The sequence below is a fragment of the Quercus robur genome, chromosome 6, assembly GCF_932294415.1.
Source record: "Quercus robur chromosome 6, dhQueRobu3.1, whole genome shotgun sequence".
Classification (NCBI taxonomy): Eukaryota; Viridiplantae; Streptophyta; class Magnoliopsida; order Fagales; family Fagaceae; genus Quercus; species Quercus robur.
In genome coordinates this window covers 44,651,911-44,674,928 of record NC_065539.1, presented here as the reverse complement: position 1 = coordinate 44,674,928, position 23,018 = coordinate 44,651,911, and the positions used below count along the sequence as shown (strand labels likewise).

The following is a 23,018-nucleotide window of genomic DNA, read 5'->3' as shown; positions in this document are numbered from 1 at the left end:
ATAAAATCTACTGATCTATAAGAGTTTATTGAATGTCCTATAATACATTGTACTCAAGATTAAAAAAATAAAGCAACCTAATGGGAAAAAATCTGAACCTTGAAGTCACTGCAAAGAAAAAGACTCGAAATCTTAACTTGGTTTTAACCTCTCTTTAATATGTTGGGTTTTAAAGTTGAATCGTTTGAGGTTATCATTATTTTCTCTCCAACTAAATCCCAAACAAATCTTACATTGCCAAATACAATGATTCAATAAGTATATACTAGGATTCTTTGGTCCTTCCCTCTTACCCACTTAAGATGATGAGTTGTTTACATTTTTGGTCCCACTGGGGACTCTTACAGTTTATCTCATCAATTACTTGTTTAATTTTCTACTGCCTCCTTTCAACTCTTTTGGCATCACTAGAGTAGCTGCTAAAGAAACTGCAATGAGACAAAAACTTAGGAAGAGTATAATGTAGAAGCATATATATAGAATATATGTAATATGTCATTCCAATATATTTTTGTTTGTTGAGTTTACAATAAACCTATCAAATTTTAGAAAGCTCATCCAAGCCCAACTAAAATTATGGGCACTTGTTCTACTCTGTGACAGAACACAATAAAGTATGTTCTCTTGGTACCATAAAAACAATTGCAGCCAAATCAGCTATATAATTAAGTCGAGAATTTAGAACTTTCAAAAGCCAATTTATACAAAGCATTAAGACTTGATTTATCATTCAAAAACTTATATTTACAGAGATATGAGTTCACTCTTATCATCCAAGATGCCCTTAACCTACTTTACAAGAATTTCCAACTTGCCCAAGTTGCTAACTAAGAGGTGAAGCAGCATCTGAACAAAATGCCCCCACTCCTCCAATACAAGATCCTAAAACAACACTAGGCCAATGAATTAAACGGAGAAGTTGAACCACATGCAGAAAAGTTCTAAAAGAAACTATAAATAGTAGCAATTCAAACTATGTCACACAACTTAGTGATTGTCATAATTAATGCTACCTGAAATTGAACCACATGCATAGTAATCGGACAAAAAATTAGATGAGAAGATAACATCACAGAACATTGCACAACTGAAAATCCTACGGTTCAATAACTTGCATAAAAGTCACAGATTGTCATCTTCAAACCAGAGGATAACATCAAAATCAAATGCATTAAAAACCTCTTAGAATCACCACACCAAAAACAAAAAAAGGAAAGAAATTTCTATCATAACTTTGTAGTCTGCTACAGCCTTCTTATACTTCCACATCAGGTGGGGTAGAGTGAGTAAAGGCTTTCAATATATGTAGCTATCGCAATTATTGGAGGCTCATACGGGGCTTGTTTTGGTTGACGGGGTCGGAATATTGTTCTATGGGTGTTTTCTTTCAAATTGTACATTGTCAAGTTCATACCCAAATAAATATCAGGATTACTATCTAGCATTAACAGCTCACCAATATTGTTTCTGTTTGACAAAAATATTGGCCTTGGACAATATTTAAGACTCCTCCAATATGGAATGGTGAGCAATCTAGTCCAGCTAGACTCCTTCATCACCCATAGCTCAACACATAAGTTAATTTCATCAGTCACAGATAGACATAGATGCTGTCCAAAAATCCCCAACTCTGAATAGTGACAGTCAAAAATCTCTGCGCATGGCCATGGCAATTCATGAAAGATTTCCCCCGCTAAATCAAAATAAATGATCGAAGGCTTATTGTGAGGTTTAACTATCCAATAAATAGCCCCATTTAGGCTGATATTATTATATGGGCTTGGAGATAATTTCTGGGTACAGATATTGTTCTGGTCCTGAATAGTCCTCCAACTAAAGGTCTTGAGTGAAAACATCTCAATCTGAAAATCATCTGCTGTTAAGTTGAATTTCAACCTCTTTTGAAAAGTATTCTGATAAAAGCGGTAGGGCCTTAATATTTTGTAATCATCAGTGGAATAATCATAGCCGAAACCAAAAGAGAAGTACTCAGAGGAAAGAGGTGTTGGTCTTGATCTTGGTATTTCCCTGTAACTTCTTGTAGATGGGTTCCAAAGCAAAACTTCGGTCATTTTTCGTTTCCAGTTGAAGAATTCAACACATACCAAACCATTGCAAGAAGACAACTTTGTGTAAACATCTTCATTATTTGCACCCCTCAATGGAAAACCAACGTCAACTCCAAATTCAGAATACTCGTCATAAACAACATGGTTGTTGTTTTGAGGATATAATAGTGCTTCATCAATCGCTCCAAATTCAGATCCCTCGTCACAAACAACATCATCATCATCACCGTTGTTGTTTTGAGGAGGATATAATAGTGCTTCATAATCAAAGATTTGAGGAATGCAATCGTTGGTCAAAACAACCATGTTCATGCGGTTTTGAGAGAGTAATATTCTGGTGAATTTAGGACTGGTAATCAGAGCGTGCCATAGTTTGGATACGCAACTGAATCGAAGGAGTGACTTCACTGGTTGTCTCAAGAGGATCTCTTCAACCATGTCTTCGGGTAACTGAGGCTGAGGCTTCGCAGCCGCAGCCATCCCTTGTGGATTCACTGCGTACGATCAGTGGATTGTATTAGGTTGAATGCTTCTTCTTTTTTTTTTTTTTTCAATAAATTAGGATAATTATAAAGATAGCAAAGAAGTTACCCAACCCATCTCAATCTTTTTGTAGAAAAAGCCCAAAGAGCAACCTAACGAGCCCAAATTGTGAGAAATGAAATCACATCCTTAGAAATAATAGAAAAAATCCGAACAAAAAAGAGAACTTAGAGCAACTTTGACATCAAAAGCTAAATAGTAAACAATGTAGATACTTGGCAGAAAGTGAGGGCGAAATTAGAAGATTGTTTCATCACATCAATATATATTTCCTCTTTTGATTTCCTTTTCAAAAAATCCAAAATACCCAAAACTCAAATTTCTATTTTTACAGGTTGATACCCTTATGTCTTAAACAAAGGATTTTTTAACATCATGTGGACGAAATATATTTGAAAAAATCTCTTGCAAATTTTAGTTATTGGATGGTTTTCTCATATAAGAAACCTTAATGATTTTGGGTAGCGTTGATCAGAATTCGAATGGATTGAAGTTGAATCTCAACCTTTCACGCCTAACCCAAACCACCATTGACCAATCATCATCAGGTTATCAACTGAGTGACTCTACGAGTTTAAATGGTTGGATCCATTAAATTCTCGGTTGGCATGTCAATAATGACAGAAAGGTGTTTGTAGCTAAGGGAGACTGTGAGGAAGATGTCAACCCCTATGGTCAGATTTTAACATCCATGGCCAAATCTCGACTTAGTCAATGACTCAATGTTGAATGGTCTCCCACTATTGTAAATCTTATTCATGTTGTTTAGAAAATATGTCTTAAGAAAACAATTTCAATTCTACATCTCAATTTGGATATCAGACATCAAATTAAATCTTTAGAGTTTGAATATTTTTAACGCAAAAATTTAATAGAATTATAGTTATACAAAAATCGTGTCTTAGAAACAATATTTTAGTTTTATACATTAGTTTAGATATCGGACATTCAAACCTTTGAGGTTTAGATATCTCTAAGGCAAAAATTTAATAGTATTCATACGATACAAAAATCGTGTCTTGTTTTATATAATAGATTTAGGCATTGACTAAAATTTGGACTTTATATCTTTAATAATATACATACCAATGAATCATTGGGTGTAAGGTTTGAACCAATGTGGTATCCAACTTAATCTCTTCAAAAAATTAGCATAGTAACTTTGAAGCATCCATATCAGATTTTTTTTTTCCTTTTCTTTTCAAGACATTCTACCAAACATTTAAATTCAACGAAAGGGGTGGAATGTCCACCTTTATAGACATGATCCTCTCCATCTCACATAAAATAAAAAGAATACATTTTATGATTCATATTTCATCTCTTAAATTCAATAAGGAATAAAATGTCATATTTGAAATGATGCTATATTATATACATTTTTAAATTTATAATATTTAATCTAAATCATAAAATAAATTCATTTTAGATGGAGGAAACATTTTTTTCCCACCTTAACCACAAATTCATTTTATTGTTTTTCATATTTATTAGTTCCGATTTGGTATGCCCATAACCGGGGTTGATATTTTGCTTTTGTGTAGAATCCATTATATACATGAAATCCATCACTATATCTACTATTTAGTTAACTATGGGTCCAAACTAGAATTCAACCATTTCCTTTTATAAGACATGCTTTTCCAAATGATTTAGACCATGCTCCCAACTCCCAATGTGTATTGCTAAAATATACTATTATATATATATAAAAGATATTCATGAATTTCCTATCCAAACAAAAAAAAGATATTCTGAAAAGCACTGCGATTTACTATTGATTTTATCAAATTATCTTACCTAACATGTTCGTTTGGCCAAGTTGGAAGACAAATGACATATAAGCTTAAATAATAATTGCAATGTCTATAATACTACCAACAATTTTCAAAAAATATGTTATTTTTTATGCACCAACGACCAATCTTTTGCAAGCACCGTTATGATTTTCCAATGACTTCCATTATATATCTATTCAAAATGATACAGCATTATTTCTCAATAAAAAAAAATGATACAGCATTGACATTTCACTCTTCCAAGTACACGATTACAACAACAAAAACAGTATTATTTTTAATTGCAACCCCAAAACCATATTTGCTGGATATCTTAAAAAAGAAAAAATAAATAAAAATAAAGTGAACTTTAACTCATGAAGTCATGACAGAGGGAACACTCAAGAATGAAAACAAGCTTTAGTTATAGGCATCAGGATTTGCCAAGAGGTAGCCTTCAACAGCCTTGAAAAGTCCTGCAGCCTTTTCTTTTCCAGCTTTGATTTGCTCTTCCTTGATCTCGTGGTCACCTTTGGTATGGTACTTGCTGGTGCTCTTCAAGATGGATCCTCCATCAGGTGATGCCACTAGCTTGATCTCATATGAGATTTTCTCAATTATGTCAGTCAAAGCATCACCTTCAATCAAGCTGTAGCTATATGTGAAGTTTACATGGTCAATCTCATCAATTCTGTGCTTCACATAGTTGAATTGACTACCTGCAAAATATATAAAAATATGTGTTACTTCTACTATCATATGATGCTATCAAAGCGAAAAATATACAAGTATTATATTGTTGGTAGTTGTAAAAGTATATATAGCAACTCAATAGTAAAATTTTCTCAACAATAAGACTAGCATTTCTAAGATGCTAAACAAATTAATATTATCTTAAGAGATTATTATAGGAACTAGCCTTCGCCAAAGGTAATCTTCTTGATGGTTCCTGGTCCTCCATTTCCTTCAATGATTTCAGCACTCTTAATGGCCTGTGGTGCAATCTTTGGGATGAGGTTGTCAGCATCAAGAATAAAGGCCTTGAATAGCCTAGCTGGTGAAATACCAGTGGTGGTCTCGGCTTCGTAAGTGAAAACACCCATGATGACCTAAAAGAGTTTGGAAGTAAACAAAGGAAGAATAATGAGGATTAGTCGTACTAGTCTGAGCTTGCTAGATGTGAGAAGTTAAGAACTGGAGGATGGTATTTATAGACTGAGGCTCAAGGTTAGCTTGCATTTATGGTAGTCTACCCTTCTAGATTGAAGAATTTTTTGAGTTTTCAAACACTCTTTTTGGATGTTCCCACTATGACAACAGGACAAAATTATCTAGGAAAAGAATTTGTAGTTGGTCAAAAAAAGCACCCTCAAAAATTGTTTGATAAAATAAGTAAATAACCCAATTGATTCCAAATGCTGTACAGTCGTTAATGTTGACCTTACAAGTAAATTATAAAGTGAGGGATCAAAACTTTTTCTACCACAACTTTAGGAGTACTACTTTCTGCGCTAAATAATTAATGCAATGAGTGAAATCGCCCTTTGTTATTATAGATTTAGATCCATGTATTATCATGTTCGATGTTTACATGTAAAAGTACTAATGCATATGTTTGTCACCTAAAACAATTAGATACTTTTTTTTTTTTTTTAAAGGGAATATACCCATTTTGTTAAAAAGCTTGACTAGTACCGTACACCACTGTGCAATTCTCCTACACTTGAGAATAAAATTTGATTCAACGATGGCTGCGGACTGCCGCTAGCAAAAAAAGGCCGGTCCAATAAATCTTCTATTTATTCAAATACAGGTTTTATTTTTATTTTTTTCGCTTCTATGACTTCACAAATTTTCAGACCTAAAAAGATTCTTTAATAATACATATATAAAAAAGAAGAAGCCGAAGAAGAAATTATTAGAGAGCCCAATACATATATTTTTTTTTTTAACGAATGATTAGAGAGCCACCTAATTAAAAAAAAATATTTTTTCATATATATAATTTTAATTTCCAAATGCTTAGAAAAGCTACAAAAGCAACAAACCATATGCGGAAATTAAACAACACTTAAGTAACAAGTTTTTTCCCCCTAGGCAAATTGGGGAAAGGGGGCTAATGGGGTTTGAACTCAGTGTCCAAATATCATAAGATGTATTAAAAATTAAAAAGAATACAAATTCTCTGTACTATTTTTTGTATTCTACTTTATGTTCTACCAATTACAATTTACCATATGCCAAAGACCTTGTAGCTGAATTGGCACCTCCCCATGTACAAAGTGCTTGGGGGTTTAGGGTGGAAAGGGTTCGAGCTGTAGAATTAACAGCATGTTGTAATTATCTCTAAAAAAAATTTACAATTTACCATATATATATATATATATATATATATTTTTTTTTTTCCATTTTAAACTTTGCCTATGCAATGCAGCACTTATCCTAACTCCTAATGCATGCATTTTTTATGACATTGTCATTTATGGTCCTTTGGAATGAGGGGAGAGGGAGGGCGAGCAAAGGGAAATAGTGTAGAGTTGGACAGAAAGACCACCATCTACTATGATATGAATTGTTGGGGGAGATTTCAATTGAAGTTGTAGTACAACATATTGGCACATGTTCATACTCAACAACTTGTAGTGTCAACCTTAAAGCCCAAAATAACAAGAAAAAATTCTAGCAACACGCCCGAAACCACAATATGCTTAAGCGTTAACTTGTGATTAGTACACTCAAATCCACTTTTTCACCAAGTACCCATGGTGGTTCTATGTCAATGTGTATTTATTTTGTTGATGCCAAAAAATCACCAATTGGGTTACTCATCAAAATCTGGAGCTCTAGAATGTCTTTTAGAATTCTATAAATTCTGCAAGAAAAAGTAAGTTGATCAAAAAAACCACCAGGATGTGCCCGACGGAAAGCCTCCGATACTTAAGTTAGTCTTCATCTATGTATAATGTATGCAGATATTATTTTGTAGTATTTTTTTCATACCTTAGCAAATGGACAGATTGCCCCTTTCATAAATGTCTTCATATACATAATTGTAGGTGGTCATTTCCCGGTGTGTAATGGTTTCTGTCTTGATTGGAGTCTAAGGTCGCTAAGTAATGGTCATCATTAATGAGTTGAATGTGCTTGAACGATTGCATCTTTTTCCTTGATGGTCTACTAATGACACAAGGTTCTCCATTAAAGTGGACGACCATGATGAATTTTCATGATTCATATTTCATCCCTTGAATCTAATAATGTATAAAGTGTAGTTAGACCTTATTATAGTTGTACTCTGATTATATAATGTATTATAAACCCGGTTTAAAATACTAATATTATAATTTTCATGTGTATTCTAATAAGTATTATTGTTTACTCAAAAAATAATAATGTGTAAAGTGTCACATCATTTAAAAATTTTAAATATTAAGATAGTAGATACATTTTTAGATTTATAATATTTAATATAAATCATAAATTGATTCATTTCAGATGGAGGAAACCTTTTTTCTCACCTTGACCACGAATTCATTTTATTGTTTATCATATTTATTACTTCCGATTTGGTGAGCCCATAACCGGGGTTGATATTTGCTTGTGCGTAGAATCCATTATATACATGAAATCCATCAATATATCTGCTATTTAGTTAATTACGCGTGGGTCCAAACTAGAATTCAACCATTTCCTTTTAAATGACATGGTTTTCCAAATGATTTTGACCATGCTCCCAAGTCCCAACTCCCAATGTGTATTGCTAAAATGTACAATAATATAAATAAATATATATATATATATATATATATATATAAAAGATATATTTTGAAAAGCACTGCTACTCCTAGCACGATTTACTATTGATTTTATCAAATTATCTTACCTAGAGCAACCACATGGTCCACATCAGTGGATGCAAAAGATTCTGTCTATTTTACACCAAAAATCTACTTTTTCAATTTTACATAATCAATTTTACAAAACACCTACATCAGTCCATCTATTATACACTATATTTGATATAAATAATATTTTTATATTCTTTTTTTAATATTATTTTACCTACCCGTTTCTTTTTCCAATACTTCATTTTCTTTCTTCTTCTTTCTTTTTCCTTATCTTTGCCGTTTCCTCTTTCTTTTCTTCCTCTTCTTTCTTCTTCTTTCTCTCACATTCAAAACCCAGAAGCACCAGAGCAAGAACTCCATCAACACCACAGCCATCACAAGCACCACAACGCTTCTCCAATCCACCGATCTCCGTCAACCCAAAAGCACCATCACATGCACTCCATCAACACCAATCTCCGTCAACCCACAAAACTGATCTCCATCAACATCGATCTCCGTCAACCCATCACAAGCACTCCATCAACACCGATCTCCATTAAAACCGATCTCCATCAACACCAATCTCCATCAACCCATCACCGATCCACATCAACCCATCACCAATCTCCATCAACACCGATCCACATCACTGATCCAAATCGCCTCTCCAATCCACGATCCACAATCACCGATCACCAATCCAAAGATTTTGTTCTAGTGGTTAATTTTGTTGTTGATTTTGTGGTTGATTTTTGATGTTTGTAGTTGATTTCTGATTTTGTGTCTGTGGGAGTGTGTGTATCAGGGGAAGAAAGAACATGACGATGGAGGGTTAGTTTTGCAGATGGAGAAGAGAGAAAAAAAAAAAAAAAAAGCGAAGCAGAAATTATTAAATTATTATATACACATACTACAGTAACCGTGTATATATGCACGATTACTGTAACTAGTGGATAAATATACAAGATTATACATAATTTTAGAAGCACTGATGTAGAGCAATTTTGAGACAAAATGTGTAAAAGTTGTGTCTTTTTCTATTATACAAGATTTTAGAAGCGCTGATGTGAATGTTTTAACATGTTCGTTTGGCCAAATTGGAAGACAAATGACATATAAGCTTAAATAATAATAATTGCATTTCATAAAAATAATAATAATAATTGCAACGTCGATAATACTACCAACAATTTTCAAAAAACATGTCATATATTTTGCAAGCACCGTTATGATTTTCCAATGACTTCCATTATATGTATTCAAAATGATACATAATTATTTCTAAAAAAAAAAATACAGCGTTGACTTTTCACTCTTCCAAGTACACGATTACAACACCAAAAACAGTATTATTTTTAATTGCAACCCCAAAACCATATTTGCTGGATATCATAAAAAAGAAAAAATAAATAAAAATAAAGCGGACTTTAACTCATGAAGTCATGACTCATGACAGGGAACACTCAAGAATGAAAACAAGCTTTAGTTATAGGCATCAGGATTTGCCAAGAGGTAGCCTTCAACAGCCTTGAAAAGTCCTGCAGCCTTTTCTTTTCCAGCTTTGATTTGCTCTTCCTTGATCTCGTGGTCACCTTTGGTATGGTACTTGCTGGTGCTCTTCAAGATGGATCCTCCATCAGGTGATGCCACTAGCTTGATCTCATATGAGATTTTCTCAATTATGTCAGTCAAAGCATCACCTTCAATCAAGCTGTAGCTATATGTGAAGTTTACATCGTCAATCTCATCAATCCTGTGCTTCACATAGTTGAATTGACTACCTGCAAAATATATAAAAATATGTGTTACTTCTACTATCATATGATGCTATCAAAGCGAAAAATATACAAGTATTATATTGTTGGTAGTTGTAAAAGTATATATAGCAACTCCATAGTAAAATTTTCTCAACAATAAGACTAGCACTTCTAAGATGCTAAACAAATTAATATTATCTTAAGAGATTATTATAGGAACTAGCCTTCGCCAAAGGTAATCTTCTTGATGGTTCCTGGTCCTCCATTTCCTTCAATGATTTCAGCACTCTTAATGGCCTGTGGTGCAATCTTTGGGATGAGGTTGTCAGCATCAAGAATAAAGGCCTTGAATAGCCTAGCTGGTGAAATACCAGTGGTGGTCTCGGCTTCGTAAGTGAAAACACCCATGATGACCTAAAAGAGTTTGGAAGTAAACAAAGGAAGAATAATGAGGATTAGTCGTACTAGTCTGAGCTTGCTAGATGTGAGAAGTTAAGAACTGGAGGATGGTATTTATAGATTGATCGAGGCTCAAGGTTAGCTTGCATGTATGGGAGTCTACCCTTCTAGATTGAAGAATTTTTTGAGTTTTCAAACACTCTTTTTGGATGTTCCCACTATGACAACAGGACAAAATTATCTAGGAAAAGAATTTGTAGTTGGTCAAAGAAAGCACCCTCAAAAATTGTTTGATAAAATAAGTAAATAACCCAATTGATTCCAAGTGCTGTACAGTCGTTAATGTTGACCTTACAAGCAAATTATAAAGTGAGGGATCAAAACTTTTTCTACCACAACTTTAGGAGTACTACTTTCTGCGCTAAATAATTAATGCAATGAGTGAAATCGCCCTTTGTTATTATAGATTTAGATCCATGTATTATCATGTTCGGTGTTTACATGTAAAAGTACTAATGCATATGTTTGTCACATAAAACAATTAGATACTTTTTTCTTTTTTAAAGGGAATATACACATTTTGTTAAAAAGCTTGACTAGTACCGTACACCACTGTGCAATTCTCCTACACTTGAGAATAAAATTTGATTCAACGATGGCTGCGGACTGCCGCTAGCAAAAAAAAGGCCGGTCCAATAAATCTTCTATTTATTCAAATACAGGTTTTATTTTTATTTTTTTCGCTTCTATGACTTCACAAATTTTCAGACCTAAAAAGATTCTTTAATAATACATATATAAAAAAAGAAGAAGCCGAAGAAGAAATTATTAGAGAGCCCAATATATATATATATATATATATTTTTTTTTAACGAATGATTAGAGAGCCACCTAATGAAAATATTTTTTCATATATATTATATATAATTTTAATTTCCAAATGCTTAGAAAAGCTACAAAAGCAACAAACCATATGCGGAAATTAAACAACACTTAGTAACAAGTTTTTTCCCCCTAGGCAAATTGGGGAAAGGGGGCTAATGGGGTTTGAACTCAGTGTCCAAATATCATAAGATGTATTAAAAATTAAAAAGAATACAAATCCTCTGTACTATTTTTTGTATTCTACTTTATGTTCTACCAATTACAATTTACCATATGCCAAAGGCCTTAGAGTTGAATTGGCACCTCCCCATGTACAAAGTGCTTGGGGGTTTAGGGTAGAAAGAGTTCGAGCTGTAAGATTAGCAGCATGTTGTAATTATCTCTCAAAAAGAAATTACAATTTACCATATATATTATTTATTTTTTCCATTTTAAACTTTACCTATGCGATGCAGCACTTATCCTAACTCCTAATGCATGCATTTTTTATGACATTGTCATTTATGGTCCTTTGGAATGAGGGGAGAGGGAGGGCGAGCAAAGGGAAATAGTGTAGAGCTGGACAGAAAGACCACCATCTACTATGACATGAATTGTTGGGGGAGATTTCAATTGAAGTTGTAGTACAACATATTGACACATGTTCATACTCAACAACTTGTAGTGTCAACATTAAAGCCCAAAATAACAAGAAAAAATTCTAGCAACACGCCCAAAACCACCATATGCTTAAGCGTTAACTTGTGATTAGTACACTCAAATCCACTTTTTCACCAAGTACCCATGGTGGTTCTATGTCAATGTGTATTTATTTTGTTGATGCCAAAAAATCACCCATTGGGTTACTCATCAAAATCTGGAGCTCTAGAATGTCTTTTAGAATTCTATAAAATTCTACAAGAAAAAGTAAGTTGATCAAAAAAACCACCAGGATGTGCCCGACGGAAAGCCTCCCATACTTAAGTTAGTCTTCATCTATATATAATGTATGCAGATATTATTTTGTAGTATTTTTCTCATACCTTAGCAAATGGACAGATTACCCCTTTCATAGGCAGCTTGGGTAGCTTTTGTGCTCATAAATGTCTTCATATACATAATTGTAGGTGGTCATTTCCCAATGTGTAACGGTTTCTGTCTTGATTGGAGTCTAAGGTCGATAAGTAATGGTCATCATTAATGTGTTGAATGTACTTGAACGATTGCATCTTTTTCCTTGATGGTCTACTAATGACACAAGGTTCTCCATTAAAGTGGACAACCATGATGAATTTTCATGATTCATATTTCATCCCTTGAATCTAATAATGTATAAAGTGTAGTTAAGCCCTATTGTAGTTGTACTCTGATTATATAATGTATTATAAACCCGGTTTTAAATACTAATATTACAATTTTCATGTGTATTCTAATAAGTATTATTGTTTACTCAAAAAATAATAATGTGTAAAGTGTCACATCATTTAAAAATTTTAAATATTAAGATAGTAGATATATTTTTAGATTTATAATATTTAATATAATTCATAAATTGATTCATTTCAGATGGAGGAAACCTTTTTTCTCACCTTGACCACGAATTCATTTTATTGTTTATCATATTTATTACTTCCGATTTGGTGAGCCCATAACCGGGGTTGATATTTGCTTGTGCGTAGAATCCATTATATACATGAAATCCATCAATATATCTGCTATTTAGTTAATTACGCGTGGGTCCAAGCTAGAATTCAACCATTTCCTTTTAAATGACATGGTTTTCCAAATGATTTTGACCATGCTCCCAAGTCCCAACTCCCAATGTGTATTGCTAAAATGTACAATAATATAAATATATATATATATATATATATATATAAAAAATATATTCTGAAAAGCACTGCTATCCCTAGCACGATTTACTATTGATTTTATCAAATTATCTTACCTATGAGCAACCACATCAGTGGATGCAAAAGATTTTGTCTATTTTACACCAAAAATCTACTTTTTCTATTTTACGCAATCAATTTTATAAAACACCCACATCAGTCCATCTATTATACACTATATTTGATATAAATAATATTTTTATATTCTTTTTTTAATATTATTTTACCTACCCATTTCTTTTTCCAATACTTCCTTTTCTTTCTTCTTCTTTCTTTTTCCTTATCTTTGCCATTTTCTCTTTCTTTTCTTCCTCTTCTTTCTTCTTCTTTCTCGCACATTCAAAACCCAGAAGCACCAGAGCAAGAACTCCATCAACACCACAGCCATCACAAGCACCACAACGCTTCTCCAGTCCACCGATCTCCGTCAACCCAGAAGCACCATCACAAGGGCATCAACACCAATCTCCGTCAACCCACAAAACTGATCTCCATCAACATCGATCTCCGTCAACCCATCACAAGCACTCCATCAACACCGATCTCCATTAAAACCGATCTCCATCAACACCAATCTCCGTCAACCCATCACCAATCTCCATTAACACCGATCCAAATCACCGATCCAAATCGCCTCTCCAATCCACGATCCACAATCACCGATCACCAATCCAACGATTTTGTTCTAGTGGTTAATTTTGTTGTTGATTTTGTGGTTGATTTTTGATATTTGTAGTTGATTTCTGATTTTGTGTCTGTGGGAGTGTGTGTATCAGGGGAAGAAAGAACATGACGATGGAGGGTTAGTTTTGCAAATGGAGAAGAGAGAAGAAAAAAAAAGAAGCGAAGCAAAAATTATTAAAATATTATATATACATACTACAGTAAACGTGTATATATGCACGATTACTGTAGCTAGTGGATAAATATACAAGATTATACATAATTTTAGAAGCACTGATGTGGAGCAATTTTGAGACAAAATGTGTAAAAGTTGTGTCTTTTTCTATTATACAAGATTTTAGAAGCACTGATGTGAATGCTCATGTTTGTTTGGCCAAATTGGAAGACAAATGACATATAAGCTTAAATAATAATAATTGCATTTCATAAAAAAAAAAAAATAATAATAATAATAATAATTGCAACGTCGATAATACTACCAACAATTTTCAAAAAACATGTTATATATTTTGCAAGCACCGTTATGATTTTCCAAATGACTTCCATTATATGTATTCAAAACGATACATCATTATTTCTCAAAAAAAAAAAAAAAAAAAATACAGCGTTGATTTTTCACTCTTCCAAGTACACGATTACAACACCAAAAACAGTATTATTTTTAATTGCAACCCCAAAACCATATTTGCTGGATATTATAAAAAAGAAAAAATAAATAAAAATAAAGCGGACTTTAACTCATGAAGTCATGACTCATGACAGGGAACACTCAAGAATGAAAACAAGCTTTAGTTATAGGCATCAGGATTTGCCAAGAGGTAGCCTTCAACAGCCTTGAAAAGTCCTGCAGCCTTTTCTTTTCCAGCTTTGATTTGCTCTTCCTTGATCTCGTGGTCACCTTTGGTATGGTATTTGCTGGTGCTCTTCAAGATGGATCCTCCATCAGGTGATGCCACTAGCTTGATCTCATATGAGATTTTCTCAATTATGTCAGTCAAAGCATCACCTTCAATCAAGCTGTAGCTATATGTGAAGTTTACATCGTCAATCTCATCAATCCTGTGCTTCACATAGTTGAATTGACTACCTGCAAAATATATAAAAATATGTGTTACTTCTACTATCATATGATGCTATCAAAGCGAAAAATATACAAGTATTATATTGTTGGTAGTTGTAAAAGTATATATAGCAACTCCATAGTAAAATTTTCTCAACAATAAGACTAGCACTTCTAAGATGCTAAACAAATTAATATTATCTTAAGAGATTATTATAGGAACTAGCCTTCGCCAAAGGTAATCTTCTTGATGGTTCCTGGTCCTCCACTTCCTTCAATGATTTCAGCACTTTTAATGGCCTGTGGTGCAATCTTTGGGATGAGGTTGTCAGCATCAAGAATAAAGGCCTTGAATAGCCTAGCGGGTGAAATACCAGTGGTGGTCTCGGCTTCGTAAGTGAAAACACCCATGATGACCTAAAAGAGTTTGGAAGTAAACAAAGGACGAATAATGAGGATTAGTCGTACTAGTTTGAGCTTGCTAGATGTGAGAAGTTAAGAACTTGAGGATGGTATTTATAGACTGAGGCTCAAGGTTAGCTTGAATGTATGGGAGTCTAGTCTACCCTTCTAGATTGAAGAATTTTTTGAGTTTTCAAACACTCTTTTTGGATGTTCCCACTATGACAACAGGACAAAATTATCTAGGAAAAGGATTTGTAGTTTAGTCAAAGAAAGCACCCTTAAAAATTGTTTGATAAAATAAGTAAATAACCCAGTTGATTCCAAATGCTGTACAGTTGTTAATATTGACCATACAAGTTTTTTGATTAACTATTGACCATACAAGTAAATTATAAAATGAGGGATAAAAAAAAATTTACTTCAACTTTAGGCGTACTACTTTCTGCGCCTGATAATTAATGCAATGAGAATTTCCTCTACTTCACTTTTTTCAGGGACGACTTTCTGATTCGCCGCTCCTTTTATTCAATTTTTTGTTTTATTGAGAGTTTGATTCCTTTCATTCTTAGATCTGATTTCTAGTTTATCAGTGTTTGGTTTTTACTATTATAAAGTTTATAAATCCACATCTCGTGGCCCGCTCAAACGCCAAATCCACCAAATCTAAAATCTAGAATCTAGAATAAAGACTAGGAGGTATCTGAGTTATGCCAGCGAATGAGACTTCAGGAAATAGTGCTTATAAAACTTCCACCCAGACCATTTTCATTTTCATGCCTTAACCTAAACAACTCCATTCCTCCATCCTTAAGTACTGGAATGGAGTTACTGCAAAGAACAAACAGGGGAGCCAGTGTCTTTCTTGAAAAAACTAGCTTTTAGTATTGATAATCAAAAACAACCCACCGGACCCCTGCCGAAACCCATCTTTCAAACCCAAGCAAAAATCATAAAATCCTAACAACAAAGAAAAACCAATTTACCGAATTAACCCAGGCAACAGTGGTTGTCCGTGACATGTCCGATGATATTGATGGTGTCGGTGGCTGGTGCAGTGGCGGAGTAATGGTGGTGGCAGGAGGTGTTGGGCTTTTTCTTTTTATTTTAGATAGTTAAAATAGAAAAAATCATTATAATAAAATTTAATGAAATAGACTGATATACGGTAAGCTTTTATAAGTGAAATATAAAGTGACATATGAAAAGTAAGAGAGAAGATTTGAATACAGTTTCGTACAATAACGTGCAATTCTCCAACACTTGAAAATAAAATTTTCTTTTATAAGAAAAATAAAATTTTGATTCAATGATGGCTACTGACTGCCACTAGCCAGAAAAGGCCTGTCCAATTAATAAATCTTCTATTTATTCAAATACAGGTCTTATTTTTATATTTTTCTCTTCTATGACTTCATAAATCTTCAAACCTAAAAAGATTCTTTAATTATACATATATAATAAGAAGCAGCCGAAGAAGAAATGATTGGAGAACCAGCTTCTTCTTCTTCTTTTTATTCTTTTCTTTTTCTTTTTTTTTTTAATTTGCAGTCACTAAGAAAAGCTACAAAAGCAACAAACCATATGTGGAAATTAAACAACACTTTAGTAACAAGTCATATGGAAATTAAACAACACTTTAGTAACAAGTCCACCCCCCCCCCCCCCCCCCTAACACAACTAATAAACATAATAAAAGGGAGTTTTGCTTCACCCTTTCCTTATAGCTTTTTTGGGTTTTCCTATGCGATGCAATGCAACACTTATCCCAGCTCCTAATGCATGCATCCTTGATGACATTGTCATTTACCGCACTCCAAAAGCGCACACACCGTTGATGACATTGTTATTTGCCGCATAGCAAGAAAAACTCTAGCCACATGCCTAAATTCACAACATGTTTAAACATCAATTTGTGAATAGTGCACTTAAATTCACCTTTTCCCCAAGCGCCAACGATGGTCCCATGTCAAGGTGTACGTGTTGTAATCTAATAATAGCCACCAGAGTAGCACCTCAATGAGTTTAAAAATTATTTATAAGTTACAAAGAAAACTTCCTTTGCCCAAAAAGAATATATATATATATATATATATTGAAGCACCTGGTATATCATATCAAAAAGCGGTTTTTGCAAAATTTTAAACTAAAGGTAATTTTTGGACAACGGTGAAGCATAGTGTTTATTCAAATGCTTTTTTTTTTTTTTTTTAATTTTACAAATCGTTTTTTCTTAAAAATATAAGTTAACCTGATACCCCAAATGGATTAAATATTAGATTGGGTTAAATAAGTGTGTTTCATGGGCGTGTTGATCACATCAAATGTTTATATATTAGGTAGATTTTTTTTTTTTTTTTTTTTTTTTTGGAGGAGAAAATATTAGGTAGATATTGATTATAGTAATGATTACAAAAAATCCTAATTACAACCTAATTAATTCTTTTGGAGTATAGCATAATGTGGTTAGTCCTTCCGAACGTTGTAATGTTTGTACACTCCAACAAGGCTTTGGCCATTATAAAATACAAATCCCACTAAAGTCTAAAATTCACACCCAGTTGTTGAAAGGGAAAACAATAAACAAAAAAAAAAACAGTCATTTACCCATCATTTGCAAGCAATACTTTGATTTCAAGATGATTTCATTACATTTATGTATTCAAAGGGTAAAAAGACATTCACTCTTAACTGTTCCAGCTAGAACATCACAAGAATCACAATTTATAACAGCGAAGTCCTTTATTAGCAAGCCCAAAGGCAGTATTTGCTAAAAATAAAACATGAAAGCTACATGATTGAGGGGACAAATACAGAACACAACTTTAGTTGTAGGCATCAGGGTGTGCTGAGAGGTAGTTCTCAATAGCCTTGAAAAGTCCCGCAGCCTTTTCTTTGCCAGCCTTAACTTGCTCTTCCTTGATCTCATGATCACCATTTGTGTGGTACTTGCTGGTGCTCTTCAAGATGGATCCTCCATTAGGACTTAAAATAATCTTGATCTCATATGAGATTTTCTCGAGTACTTCACTCAAAGCATCACCCTCAATCACGCTGTAGCCGTATGTGAAGTTTACGTGGTCAACCTCATCAATTCTGTGCTTCACATACTTGAATTGGCTACCTGAAAATTTTAGAGAAAACACTTTGTTACTTCTATACAATATCTACATATGTTGCTATGAGAGCCAAAAAATAATAGCAATTGTATCTGATCCGTTTTATTACTTTGGGGGTAAAGTTCTTATTTTTGAGAGCCAAATATCATAGTAATAATTTGGTACCTTAATATTGAAATTTAGAAGAACGAAAATAACAGAAATAAATATATACAGGACAAATCAAAACAGTAATAAATGTACAAGACCAAACTTTTAGAATACTAAATATATGATACATTGGAGATCAGGATTAGAAACTAACCTTCACCAAAGGTGATCTTCTTGATGGTTCCGGGACCTCCATTTCCTTCAATGATTTCAGCACTCTTAATGGCATGAGGTGCAACCTTTGGGATGAGGTTGTCAGCATCAAGGACAAAGGCCTTGAATAGTTTAGCAGGTGCAATGACTGAGGTGGTCTCAGTTTCATAAGTGAAAACACCCATGATGGCCTTAGAGATAGAGTAGTATGAAAGCGATCAAATGAAGAATGAAAGGAGTAGATGAGTTTATTGAACTTTAGGTAGTTTGCAAGCTTGAGTATCAGAGGGTGGTATTTATAGACTGAGAATAAATGATACCTTTTGTAAAAATGTGACCACGTACGTGGTTTTCTTATTGAATGTTCCCACTGTCAATAGAGAATCATAATTTTTTAAGAAAATAATTTGTCATTTAGTCAGACAAAGAACCTTTAAGTAATTAACTTACTTTCAGATATCAAAACCTAAACTTTCATTCAATAATGGCAACCACCGACCATCATAGCCTACCAATTTCTCTTGCATTCTCTTTGGTTTTCACTTCTTAGTGTTGCCTTACAAGACTATTTGGATAACACCTTCTGGAAGTGTTATGAATATTGTCTACCAGATCTATCATAGTTTTGAGGTAGATAGTTATCCACTAAATTGATAATTTTTACCCTTCTTAGCTGTTAGATGGACATTAAAAATAAAAATGAAGGAAAAAGCTAATGAATGTCCTAAGGATATTAGTTTGAAAAATATTAGAAACTTTTTAGTGGAAAAGGATAAAAGTAATTGATTTATTTTACAGCTTTTTATATTTTTTATAAAAGTGATATTAAAATTTTCCTAAACTAATTCATTAACAAATGGACTAAGAGCACTCATTAATCAAACCATTTACATAAATTATGTATCTAAATGCAAAATTTTGAAATTTATGGTACGTATTGCACTTACTTCTATCGTGTAGAGTGGATGATTGTATTTAACCCTTACATAGAGGAACACAAATTTAAGACTTAAAGCATCATTAATATTTTGACCTACAATTTTCTCCTTGAATCACTTTGTGAATCATTATTTAAAGCTTTTCTACATGTAGATCTTGAAAATGTAGATTTGATTATAGAAAACTTCATGTCTGATAGACAATATAGTGAAAACTGCAAAGTTATGACCTTTCAACTAATGTGCAATAATATTGCATTGAAACCTATTAAGGCGGCTGAGATCGTCTCTACAGATCTAACACTCTACTTAAGAAAACTATTTGGTAACGACATTGGTTACTCTGTTAAGAAAATTCTAGTTATGTTGCTTGAGTCAAAATTTCAAACTAAAATGTTGGCTTAACGAGAAGCAAATAAAAGAATTTCTCCATCCTTCTACTTTTGGGGGGGCATTCTGATACCAAATTTGTAAGAGGAAATCCAACCTGATCCGATATGGGAATATTAGATGGCTGGAATATAATACGGAATGATAGTTTGTTGGATAGCATCAAATTGGACTTGCTGGAATTTGAGACATTCCGGTGTCACATTCTTCTAGTTTTTAATTTACTAAATGCTTATGGTAAGAAATTTGACCATAGTGAACTTTTTCATCTAAAATTTCCCTAAAAGGTCTCAAAACCTCAACAACAAAAAAATATTAATAAATAAACCTTGAAACCTTTACCAAAGGTCTATATTTAGGTGACTTGATCGCCTCAATGAATCAAAGGGTTCCATCATCCCATGCCCCTGCACTCAAAAAATTAGTTTTTTTTTTTTTTTTTTTTTTGGTAATTTCTATAAGCCTATGAGCATGAATTTAATGCTAGTTTTTTAACTTGAAAGTTGAAATAAAAGATCCTAATATTTTTAATTCAAATTCATTTAAATTAACTTCTTCACACATTAAAAATATCTTTAAAAATGAATCGGAAAAGTTTCAAGTTTGGCAATAATGCATGCATTATTGAATTTGTTGAAATTAACATGAAGTTAATGTTGAAATTGATTAAATATTGTGTAAAGATGTAGATCACTAACTATGTGAGAAAGAAAACTCCAAGAGGTTGGCTAAGTAGTTTCTAAGACCTTATAATATCCATACGATCTTTGATTAGAAACCTTTTCCCACATCTTGGGGCCACTCAAGAGATTTCTCTTTGTAATAATATGGTGCGTATAGGATGGGGGATTGTATATACCCGAGAGGATAATGTTCGATACTTGAAAAAGTCTAGATACCCTCGTTTGTGTCAAAAAAAAAATGAAAATTAATTTAGATAAGTTAAAAATCTGTTGGAGATCATGTGCAAAATTTGAGGATTTGTTAATTTATTATGCGACAATTTTAGCCTTAATTGGATTTTTTTATATTATATATGAAATTTCTATAAGGTAATTTTGGTCATTAAAAGATAACACTTAACAAGCGGAATCCATTTAATTTCTAATAGTACAAGAGTACAAGATTGTCAAGAATCTTATAATTCAATGGCATAACCTACTCTCTTGAATCCCCTTTATAATGCTACTATGCATTTACTCTAATGAAAAAGCCTGTTTGCAAGTAACATCAAGATTTTGAGATGACTTCTATTTTATGTATTCAATGTGATACAACATTGACATTTCACTTTTCCAAACTAGAACATCAAAAGAAAGACAATAACAACTCCAGAAATCGTATTATTATATATTAGCAAGTCCAAGGCCATATTGGCTGGATATTAAAAAATTCACTTTAACTCAAAGATATAGGCAACACTCAAAAATGAAAACATGCTTTAGTTGTAGGCATCAGGATTTGCCAAAAGGTAGCCTTCAACAGCCTTGAAAAGTCCCGCAGCCTTCTCTTTACCAGCCTTGATTTGCTCTTCCTTAATCTCATGATCACCTTTGGTGTGGTACTTGCTGGTGCTCTTCAAGATGGATCCCCCATCTGGGGATGCCACTAGCTTAATCTCGTATGAGATTTTCTCGAGTTTGTCAGTTAAAGCATCACCTTCAATCAAGCTATAGCCATATGTGAAGTTTGCATTGTCAATCTCATCAATCCTGTGCTTTACATAGTTGAATTGGCTGCCTGCATATATAACAAAAAAAAAAAAAAAAAAAAAAAAAACACTTGTTACTTCTTTTGTATCATGCCATGAAAGTGACAAAGATAAGTAGCATTCTAATTTAGTTGTTTTTGAAAAATATATAGGAACCAATAAATATAATAAATACTTCTAAAATTAAAATGATAAACAAGTATCACCTTAGACATTAGAAATTGAAATTATTAAAATAAGAGTTAAGTAATTATAATCCATCATTACTAATCCACATAAACTTTTGGACAAGTGATAATTTATCATAAACTTACCTTCGCCAAAGTTAACCTTCTTGATAGTTCCTGGCCCTCCATTTCCTTCAATGATTTCAGCACTCTTAATGGCTTGTGGTGCAATCTTTGGGATGAGGTTGTCAGCATCAAGGACAAAGGCCTTGAATAGCCTAGCTGATGGGATAACGGTGGTGGTTTCGGCTTCGTAAGTGAAAACACCCATGATGAAGTAAAGAATTTGGAAGTGAACAAAGGTGTAGAAAGAATAATCAGGATTGATGACGGTACTAGTTTTTGAGCTTGTTAGATGTGAGAAGTTGGGAACTAGAGGATGGTATTTATAGACTGAAGGTTTGCTTGCATGTATGGGAGTATATATGACCATCTAGATCAAAGAATTTTAGGAGTTTTCAAATACTCCTTTTTAGATGTCCCCACTATAACAATTGGATTACAATTTTTTAAGAAAAGCATTTGTGGTTAGTCAAAGAAAGCACCTTTGGAAATTGTTCAATAAAATAACCCAACTGAATGCTGTACTATCCTAAATTATTTCCTAGCTATAAACAAAAAAAAGCTCTTATAAACATGTGAAGAGAACATAATTAGGAATCATGAGGGATAATTAGCATAATGGTAAATTAAAATAAGGTGATGTAAATTTTTCTACTCGGATTATTTGAACTTTATATATTAATTAGTCTTTTAATTTGGACCCTAACTTATGCTTAATGCCTAACTTGAAAGTTGAAACCACCCTTTGTGAGTGATCACGTAATAAGTTACTGTGTTTATAAGTAAAACCAAAGCACATATTTGGCGTGTAAAACAATTAGATACCCATTTTTGTTAAAAAGCTTGACAGTGTGCAACAACTTGAATATTGAAAATTGACTTTCAATATTCAAGGATGGCTGGCTCGCTCGCTGCAGACTACCACAAGCCAACAAAGGCCACCAATAAATTTTCTACTCATTCAACAATAAGATCTATTTAGTGTAATT

The 23,018-nt window shown here is 33.1% G+C and overlaps 3 protein-coding genes across 11 annotated transcripts; all 3 read right to left on the bottom strand.

The window, feature by feature from the left end:
• Positions 1 to 1,268: 1,268 nt before the first annotated feature.
• Positions 1,269 to 2,549, bottom strand: LOC126690248 (F-box/kelch-repeat protein At3g06240-like). Its single transcript, XM_050385370.1, has one exon. The coding sequence runs from the start codon at positions 2,547 to 2,549 to the stop codon at positions 1,269 to 1,271; it is 1,281 nt and encodes a 426-aa protein (XP_050241327.1).
• A 2,003-nt stretch (positions 2,550 to 4,552) lies between these two features.
• Positions 4,553 to 22,340, bottom strand: LOC126688958 (major allergen Pru ar 1-like). Of its 9 annotated transcripts, none has more exons than XM_050383911.1 (3): positions 22,054 to 22,340; positions 21,580 to 21,768; positions 4,553 to 4,920 (listed from the first exon to the last, which is right to left on the bottom strand). In XM_050383911.1, the coding sequence occupies exons 1-3, from the start codon at positions 22,235 to 22,237 to the stop codon at positions 4,811 to 4,813; spliced, it is 483 nt and encodes a 160-aa protein (XP_050239868.1). In that variant the 5' UTR covers positions 22,238 to 22,340; the 3' UTR covers positions 4,553 to 4,810. The 9 variants fall into 9 exon arrangements, with proteins under 9 accessions (XP_050239868.1, XP_050239867.1, XP_050239866.1 ...); XM_050383910.1 differs by lacking the exon at positions 21,580 to 21,768 and adding an exon at positions 14,823 to 14,903 and having other exon boundaries at positions 4,553 to 5,028; positions 22,054 to 22,335; XM_050383909.1 differs by lacking the exons at positions 21,580 to 21,768; positions 22,054 to 22,340 and adding exons at positions 14,823 to 14,899; positions 15,100 to 15,382 and having other exon boundaries at positions 4,553 to 5,028.
• On the bottom strand, positions 17,892 to 18,983 carry LOC126688965 (major allergen Pru ar 1-like). The gene is made up of 2 exons (XM_050383923.1): positions 18,702 to 18,983; positions 17,892 to 18,402 (listed from the first exon to the last, which is right to left on the bottom strand). Exons 1-2 carry the CDS (start codon positions 18,883 to 18,885, stop codon positions 18,104 to 18,106), a joined length of 483 nt encoding a protein of 160 aa, XP_050239880.1. The 5' UTR covers positions 18,886 to 18,983; the 3' UTR covers positions 17,892 to 18,103.
• Positions 22,341 to 23,018: the final 678 nt, after the last annotated feature.